The sequence below is a fragment of the Phoca vitulina genome, unplaced genomic scaffold, assembly GCF_004348235.1.
Source record: "Phoca vitulina isolate PV1807 unplaced genomic scaffold, GSC_HSeal_1.0 scaffold20, whole genome shotgun sequence".
NCBI lineage: Eukaryota > Metazoa > Chordata > Mammalia > Carnivora > Phocidae > Phoca > Phoca vitulina.
Window position 1 is genome coordinate 15,881,631 of NW_022589723.1, and position 9,854 is coordinate 15,891,484.

Below are 9,854 nucleotides of genomic sequence, written 5' to 3' on the forward strand. Positions count from 1 at the left end.
TATTATTCCCATTTCAGTGATAAGGAAACAAAGAAATAGAGAGTAATTAGAGTTAGGCAATTTGTTAAGTAATTAAAGGTAAGTAATTTGCCCTGAGTCACAGATTATCTGATACCAGAGCCTGAATTCTTTACCATGTTATCTCATTTAATCCTCATAAAAACCCTATTAGGTGAGTCCTATCATTAGTACTATTATAATTACTGAGGTTTAGAGAATAAGTAACATGCCTAGTCACAGAGTTAGAAAGTGACAGAGGTGGGACTCAAATCATTACTATACCAAATTAAACTGTGACCCACAGTAATGCTCTACTACCATTGACTTGCAACCTTGCTGGTGGAGACTCATCGGGGTCCTAACATACAATCTCAATCATTTGTAATACAGACTTTAGCAAAAATATATACGTAACTGGTCTGTGATCCAACTATTCAGATAAGAGTAACAATATGAACTAAAGGAAGACATGAGAATGACTTCTGTTCAAGCTAATCATTACCAAGGTCAAAGTATAAATAGTTTTTTATCTATCTTCTGATCATTCTCTTTTCAACGGATTTATACTGCTACAGTTCCATACAAAGGGAATACCTCCACTTTAGGGGTTTCCAAGTTCCAATTCCTAATTTCACTAACTGATTCATAAGTTTTCTTAAATTTTAATCTGGCACAGTTTCAAGGTAATTTTAATTAAAAGTGAGTATCAATCTTATTCAAAGCCATAAGGTATTTGCATTATTAAGCAACCTTTTATTATCAACTACAAGAATATCTATTATATTTCTCAAATTAAGCAATACAATCTAAAAACTGAAAATGTCTATACCAAATAAAGTCAGCACCTAGAAGTTCGCCATCTTCAAATATCTGAAATTTTTTTAATCATGTACCCCTGCTTATAATAACTTACAACAAATCAAATATATAAAACTGCTTAAAGGCAAATAGGAAACCATGTACAAGCAAAACTGTGATCAATTATATAAAGCTTTGATAAGCATCTATGTTAAAAAAAAAGTTATAGTCAGAGAAATACATCCCCAAAGATGAAAATCAAAGAAAACATGTCCTTACATTCAAAAGTTTAAATTATTCCAAATATAAGAAATCTTACCTCTTTAATATTCAGGGGTCTTCCACTAAGATCATATTTGTTCATAGTTTCTAGTGCTTTCTTTACAAATTCTTCATCTTTGAATTCAACCACACTTAATGGGGAAAAAATTTATAGGAAATGTTTATTTACTAAGTTTTCTTTTTCCCAATCAGAAGTTTAAATTTGACTTAAGATACTTTAAAAAAAAATTCTTACCCACAACCCTATATCCAGGTAGATTTGTCAATATATGCAAAAGAAAAAAAGTTTTAGATCAGTAGACGAAGTTAACAGCAGACTGTAATATTTAAGTCATTAAAAGCAATCAATAATACAATTACATTTTGTCTTTTACACTTCCAGAACATAATAGGCAAGTGACCACAAATTTTCTGTCAATGTTTAAATCTATCTATTTAAGACAGTAAAATCTAGCATTTAACAATCTTGAAGCAAATATTTACTCTTAGAGGACTCTTCTTTAAATTAAAACTGAGTAGCGTCATTGCACAAATTCAATCAAAAGCAACTCAAGGAAATAACTGAAGGTTTCAACATACCTATTCTTATACTGTTACAAGTATTTTCAAAAGATGTATGATGCGCAAATTTTATGTTTATCTTTCAATTTTATTAAAATCAAAATAGGAAATAACCTCATTTTTAACTAAGTTCTCTATTAGAGAAAACTGGCTGCACACAATTTAACAGCATCCAGTTTAAGTACATAAAAAAATCACCTATGCTAAAGAAATTCATAGAACCATTTTAAAATAATTGTCATTATTACTGAAGTGCCATTTGAATGTGATGACAAAGCTTTCCTCATGCACCCAACTGGTTTTTGCAATATAATTTAACACTTTTAAAAGCTTTCCATTGTATTCTTCAGTGTATTGCTTTCTTGTTGCTAAAAATCAAAATCTACTATCAACCAATTCCTTCTATGTCAATTTAATCATCAATGTCATTCATACCAATTGGTCAGAGCCCTGCCTCTTATGTAGTCTTCAGGCTACCAAATTAAGTTCTTCAATATAAGTTTCAAACATACATTCTGAATTAACACCTTTAAGCTATGGGCTTCTCACAGAACTCTTAGGGAATATTATCAATTCAGTAACTTTTAAAATATCCTTGAAGACATCAAAACACAACAAAAAAAATCCTATATTAAAATCTATTGGCTAAGAAGAAGCATTACCTTAGAGCATTAGAAAAGTGAATGCCCTTTATGAAACCCATCCCTTCCAGGCAGCTAGTTTGGTTTGGATAAGTGTCAGACTTGCTAGTATAAAGCCTCAAATCTTGCATAATAAAGTAAAACAAAATGAAACTTAAGTTTCCAAAAACTGGTACAAATATTATACAAAAAAGTAAACTGCTGAGGAACTTTTAAACCTCAAGCAGATATTGCCCACAGCACTTACCCTTGATTTTCCTTCCGCATCCTTAAAGAGCTCCACGTATGTAACCTCACCAACTACATAAGACATACAAAAGGAAGATACCAAGAAACAATACATTTAAACACCAATATCTTGCTTTACTGCACACCTGTGCACAACTCTACAGAAAAGCACCTATTATTCACCAACAATCAAAACCAGACCAACATACCTCCTATCAATGGCTATGTAAATTTAACTAATTTTCTGAAATGTACATCATCCACGTTCTCTAAAAAAAGCTAACAACCATATTAACCTAATTCATACTACAGATCATATTTTGGCCAGCATGATATAGTTGGTGAACAAATGCACATATACATACAAATGGTCCCTTAGCCTATCGTATTAAAAACATCAACATTAACACTTTTCAAATAACTTTGGTCGCCTACACACAACAGCTGTTTTAAGGTGACTTTCTACCTGAATGTCTTCAATCATATTTGCCATCAGTAAACTAAATTTACAAGTCATGCTTCACAGCAAGCCACACACTTTCTAAATAAAGTCAATGAATAAAACCAATCAAATAGTTGTCACCTTACAACAGATACACCAATGCAAATTTTTTTTTTTATTTATTAGAAGAGATCAGCCTCAAAGCCAAGTACATAGTTTGCAGGACTGTTGAAACTCAATTTTTCAAGAGATAACAAAACTAACTTTTACAAGATCAAATATTAAAATTATTTTTCCCCAAAACCAACCATGTATATAAAATGAAGGTTTTCAGGTTATTCTAAAAACAAAACTGCAACAGCAGTAACGCAATTTTAATATAGAACTGCAGAGACAGCATCATGGCATTCATGACAATGCAAACAAAATGAACTCCACAGCCAGATTCCAGACTCCACCAAGATAATAACAAAACAGCTTTTGGAAAAAAATAATCAGACCTTATTATTCATACTTTAACACGCTAAATGTATTGCTTAACTAATGCAATAGTCCTTTAAAAATCTATAAAAACTTCAACTAGACAAAGCAATCACTTTAACAAAGTTCTTGGTGGCATGCATATGCTGGCTCACTACTATACCACTAAAATGGGAAAAAAAAACTTCATTTATCCATATGACTTTGTAATGAAATTGTGTCAAGTGAAAGAGAAGGAAAAGATTAATTCATGTCAAGAAATAAACAAAAATCAATTTTTTGAGTCTGTGTGGCTCAAGGGAATAAAAAACTTTTACTTAGTTCCCTCCCCCTTCTATATGAAGATTATCCAACAGTGGGTTTATCAGGGATGGTTACCTTTTTCTCTCATTAGATCTTTAATAGCTTGCCATTTCATGTCATATGGGATGTTGCTAATGAAAACTCTGTTTCGATTTGGACCCTTCTTTTCCCCAGTGCCTGAATTCTTGTCTTTTGAATAAGGATGAAATCTATTGGCCTTCTTATTTCCTGAAGATTTTTCTTTTAATTCAGATTTATCTTCTTTGACTGATTCATCATTCTCCCTATGAATTAAAAACAAAACAAGAAGAAAACCTCAGTCATGTTTCTAATAATAGAAGCCTACATTACATAAATATTTTATATTTATCACTTCACAAAACTCTCCATTAAGTTACACCTTAGCAAAGCAGCTGGAGAGTCAGCTTGCTTGCTTTGAAATTACCCAGTGCCATTTCAAAGCAAGGATTTGGGCATCTTACCAAACTTCTCATTTAACAATCCTTTTTTTCCATATTAAATAGCTGCAGCATCCAGTCTCCCAGCTGCTCCCATCATACTACTTAATAAATATTATTAGAACCTAGCAAGAGGGGAAAACGGGTGATTTTATTCCTACAATAGATATAACTGCCTTCTTTAAAGAAGCATTAACTTCCTGAGCTTCAATCAGAACTCTATAAAGAATTAATTTGCAAAAGGATACCCTGAAAAAAGTTCCATCTCCTTAAGGTTAATAGTTTTGTCACATAACTTTTCTCCTCCTTGCTTAAAAACCTAACTAAAATACATAGTTATATTATCTATATATGCATACATTCCCATATGACTTGTAAATTTTTTCTATTCCCAATTTTGATCAATGTAATTAATTGATAAGGTATACTAATATTTTCATACTCAATATTTTCTGTGTATTAACTTATAAACTAGGATAGGGTATCTCATAGAATCATACAATTTTTACTGGTAGTTATTACCTAGAAGGTGGGATGGAGTGGGAGTGGAGATGGGAAGCAGTACATAAAGGCAACACAAATCAGAATTTTATAAATCTACTTTTTAATGAGACCCTAACTGGAAAAATATTTAATTTATAAGACTGCAATCATAATGCAACTATATGATGCTACCCACCAACCATCCATAACATGTAAATATATGCTTAAAGTAAATCTTACAGATAAAAATCTGGGTATGTATTGTAAAAATGCAATTTTTTAAAAATTACTTTTTAAAAAAAGTAATCTTTTTTTACAGAAGAAATAACAATAGGTTTCTTTTAAATCACTAATTATTCTAGTGAATCTAAAACTATTTAATTAAAACTTCAATTTAAAGTAATTTTCCAAGCGGTGCCCCGGTGGCTCAGCTGGTTAAGCATCCGACTCTTTATTTCCGCTCAGGTCATGATCTCAGAGCCCTGCATCTGGCTCCGCATTGGGTGTGGGGCCCTTAGGAATCCTTCTTTCCCTCTCCCTCTGCCCCTCCCCATATGTGCTGCCCCTCCCCCCAGGTTCTCTCTCTCCCCCTCTCTAAAAATATAAATAAATAAATAAATAAATAAATAAATAAATAAAGTAATTTTCCACAAACATATACTAATAAAAATCTCTGGGAATGACATTCAGAAATCCAAATCTTTTAAAGCCTCTGGCGTATTCTAACAACAAAACAGGCTTCATAATCCACGCTCTAATTTATCTTTTAAGCCAAGCAACTGTGGGAATCTACACACTGTAGTGCTCCACACACACTTATTGTGGTCATCTGTTCCATGATATACTGAACTTTCTAGGCACTACTTTTCTGAACAGGTAACAACACAGCCATAAACATACTATGTAAAATTCTGTAAGAACAAAAACTATCTGCTTTGCTATGAGCAGCATCTAGCATTGTGACTGCACATACCATGTCACTCAATAAATATTAATTTTTGAATGCATGAACAGTCAATTAAGAACCCATCCTAATCTGAGCACAGATGGTGCTGCTGTCTGCCAGAAAAACTGCTAAAATCAAGGAAGAGACATTAAGGGCCAAACTTGCTCTGCCACCTTTTCAGACCTCGAAAGGGGCACCTTTCCTGTCAAACATCTCTCACCAGAAATGGCACAGCCTAGAAGTGGTCTTCACAGCTGTCCAACTCCACCAAGTACCTACCTGTCTGAACAGTGTGCCACTTCTGAAAATGGCAGGAAGCAGCCAAAAGGTACAGAGGCCTTTTCTCTGGTTTCTGAGTACGGTAGATACAGGAACTCTTCTTTTTAACCCCCCAAAGAGCTCATTTACATAGTAGACTGAATTCAATGAATGTCTTTATAAAATAACTAAGTCTCTGTTCAGGTAAGCAGACATCTATATAGTCTCTAGCTCAATGCGCCTTCTCCTACCTATTTTCTTCCTGGATGAAACCAATTATGAAAACGGCACAAGGTTCTGAAATGCTATGTTCTTCTATTTTTATATGAATGTTGTGTTTGCTTACAACAATCTGATAATTCCATTAATAATAAAGCAATATTAGGTAGGGTAGGATACCCTCTCTAAAATGTTTATTCCAACAATGACCAGAGAGAGCAATTACTTCAAGTTTTCCCCAATTAGCGGCATATTAAAGATACTGCTACACTGCTCATCTACAATGCATAAATTATCTATGGAAGGCAGATCAGTTTAGTGGCTAGAGGTATGGTCTGATTATTAAGAAACTAAGCTATAATTACTCAATTCTTCATCTCTTTTTATGCCATAAATACACGATGGGATAGACAGTTAAGATACATGTGAAAACTCTTATTAGAGAAATGATGCTACATAATATCAAATATTGGCACTATATCCAGAATTCCATGTAAGAATGCCCAAACTATTCATTTAAACAAACCCCCTTCTTAATGTACTGGAAATAAAGACTGTGACTATTTTAAGTGACGAAAATGTTATCTACTCTTAAGATGGAATTATGCCTACCCAAATTATAATATAAAATTCTGAAAAATCAATACTCAACATCAAGTAAGGAAACATAGTTTTAATATGATTTTAAAAACAGTGCTATAGTATGAGATCTAAAATTAAGCACAGTTCCCTTCTTTACTCCCAATATGATTAAAAAAAAAAAATACTACTCTACTTCAAACACTTCACCTTGCTTCAATGCTTAATATTTTACACAATATTTTATACCCTAATGTAACTCTCAATCTCTATATACGGTGTTACTTAATCACACAGAACTAATAAAGAGTTGTAACAATACTGCTATTTTTCCTCCTTGTCACTTAAGAAAAGGACAGTTGGAATACATTTTGGCATAAACAAAAAGACTAAGCCTAGGAAAACACCTTTGATTTCTTGTCAAAAGATGTGAACACGCCCATGAAATCCTCTGTGCCTAAGTTTCATGATCACAAAAATTCACATCTGCATTTCTTAAACAAATTTCCTGGGCCTTTTAAAGTAAAGGCCTTGAGGATACAAAGATGAATAAGACATGGTGGTCTCCATCCTCAATGACTATGGATTAACCTCAGAAAAGTCATTTCAATCTTTGTAAGTGGCACTCTGTTCACTTCTAAGTAAGGCAATATTTGGTAATTTTTATAATCTCTGTGAATTCTTATCCTTAAAATTATATGGTAATCAACTCAAGGGTTATGTGTTGGATTATTAACTACTCCTGTTGGTTCTTAGAGTCAAAAAAAGGTTGTTAGGTTGATGCAGGTAAATGTCCCTAGTTATTCAGTATGAGTGACCCATGCTGGACCACTATATATTATGGTTCTTATGGAATTGACAGTACAAGAAACCCTTGAGAGTAAATTTGCATCTTTACTCAACTTTTGGGAAAAGAGGAAGGGCAAGAGATGAATTATAAGCAATACCAAAGAATCTTCATTTGTATTTACTAGTAACATTTCTTAATTTCTTGACTTTATATTCTCTTCATCTTCAATTAGAAGTGAAAGACATTCTTTTCCTACCTCTGTCCTCTCCTGTCCAGGTAAACCAAAATGAGACTTTAAAAGGGATTACAGACTTTTAGTTCTGGGAGGTTTAGATGCCAGCTTTACCTGTACTGCCACTATTATACTAATCATACCCAAGTATGTAGGGCTTCTCTCTGTAATTCAAGGCTGTACTTTTTGTTCAGGAGAAAAGGGTGGCAAGCCCATTTTAGATATAAACAAAAGGCACATATTTTAAGTTTAGCATTCCAATGCTTTTTATTCGAATTTATGATGCCAAATCCCAGACAGCCAACATTTTCGCAGGCATGATAGAAAGTGCTCACTTTCCAGCAGCTCAGTTACTGAGGTGCACCACTTTGCACCTAAGAACAAATTCCACTGAGGTTGAATCTCTTATACCTGCACCTCTATTCTGCCTAGATGCAACTTATGCTATTCAAACCCAACTGAGAACAAGAGTGTCATAACTGAGCTGGGACAGCTACCTTATCTGCACTCAACCCCTACACAAACTAGTCCAGGTCTTACCCTACTGCTTTACACATTTTATACAAAAGAACATTTCTTTTTCCTATTTTAGTGTGACCATATGTTCACTGCTTTCTACTCTGAAGCATAACTGAGAGAAGGAAAAGGATGTTTTGGCTAGATTATTAACATACTTTCAACTTCAAGTTTAAAGAGCTGGGCACATGCAAAAGAATGCCTGATTCATATCCCCTACATAACAAGAACAATGGGGAGCATAATATTTTCTTATAACTAGAAATTATGGATTCAAGTCAACTAAATCCTTTATAAGCACTGATGACTGGGGCAATCTTAAAAGTAGCGGGCTTTCTTCAATTAAAAAAAAAAATCTTATTTTACCAATTTACCAAAATTAAGAACAAACCATCACACGATGAGTTCTTTAAAAATAACCTGCACGACTTAACAAACATTTGAGGGGCGGGAGTGGGGCGGAGCAAGACACCACGCACATTTCCCTTTCAGAATAACCTCTTACCAGTTCAAGAATAACACAATGGATTCAGGCTAACAGCACATTATTAAACTTCCTCTCGGCATATATCAGTTCAGAAATTAATATATACTTTGGAAAGCAACAATAAACACTGAACTTATAAAGCTCAGAATGAGGCCGGGAGAAGGGGGAATATTCCTTTTAAATACGTTCTCGGTAGTTAAGAGGACATGTCCGATGATGTCATCCCTAGTTACTCCCTAGTGATGAACACTAACTACAGTACTGGGCTTTAAAAGAGGGACCATTTTCCTGCAGACCAAGGCGGCCGCGGAGCTTTGCTCAAAGGTTCTCCAGCTGAAGTCTAGGAAGAAGGGGTGACCCGCAGCCTCGGGTTGGAAACAGGGGAGGGGCGTCCGCGCCGGGCTCACAGCCGGGCTCCCCCGGCATGGGGCGGGAGGGTAAGGCCTGGGAGCGGCCCGGCTTGCACCTGCTCCTCCCGCCGCCCACGGCCCGGGGGCGGTTATCCCTCACCGAGGCCCAGGACGGCTTCGACCCCCCCACAGGCCGACTCCCCGCCCCCCCCCCCACACTGCCCCGGTCCCCAGAGAAAAAGACAATACATTTTAACGCCATTGGAGCTGCTGCTGTGCTGCGGCGGCTGCTTCTCCGGCTCCGGCGGGTGCGGTTCTCGCCGCGGCTCGCCCGGCTGCTCCACGGGCTGCTGATGCGGAGTGTCGTCGCCAGCGGCCCCGAGCACCTCGGGCTTGTCGGCGTCCGCCATCCCGCTACCGCTGCCTCCGCCTCCGCCGCCTGCGCTAAGGGGCTCCGAGCGCTACAATGGCGGCGGCCGGGAAAGCGGTAACGGATCCCGATTTGAAAAGGCCCCGAGCGCTCAGTTGCCCGGATCTCGCGAGAACCGGTCGGAGCTAGGAGACTGGGAGAGGGTGTGAGCCTGATATGGGGGGGTGGGAGTGGAGGGGTAGGAGGGGAGGGGTGGGGTGGCGGCGGGTCAGGGCCGCCATTGCCACAGTCCGCCCTATTTGAGCCCGGGGAGGGCTTGACTTGTCCAGAAGACCCCAGTGGGGCCATGTTCTGACCACCAGCCCCATGTCGCTTGGCACCCAATGGGGTCTTCGCTTACAAAAGTCGGCTCTGAGTGCTAGAAATCCCTA

At 36.7% G+C, this 9,854-nt stretch overlaps 1 protein-coding gene across 6 annotated transcripts in view; it reads right to left on the reverse strand.

Moving 5' to 3' along the window:
- Positions 1–9,600, reverse strand: part of MYEF2 (myelin expression factor 2) — a 31,516-nt gene extending 21,916 nt beyond the window's left edge. For all 6 annotated transcript variants that reach the window (XM_032417057.1, XM_032417055.1, XM_032417053.1 and 3 more), the window contains exons 1-5: positions 9,303–9,600; positions 3,811–4,019; positions 2,530–2,582; positions 1,316–1,323; positions 1,118–1,211 (exon numbers count right to left, since the gene is read on the reverse strand). In XM_032417057.1, coding sequence (XP_032272948.1) covers positions 1,118–1,211; positions 1,316–1,323; positions 2,530–2,582; positions 3,811–4,019; positions 9,303–9,463 — 525 coding nt within the window. In that variant the 5' untranslated portion in view covers positions 9,464–9,600. The remainder of the gene's footprint in view (positions 1–1,117; positions 1,212–1,315; positions 1,324–2,529; positions 2,583–3,810; positions 4,020–9,302) is intronic.
- Between the last annotated feature and the right edge of the window lie 254 nt (positions 9,601–9,854).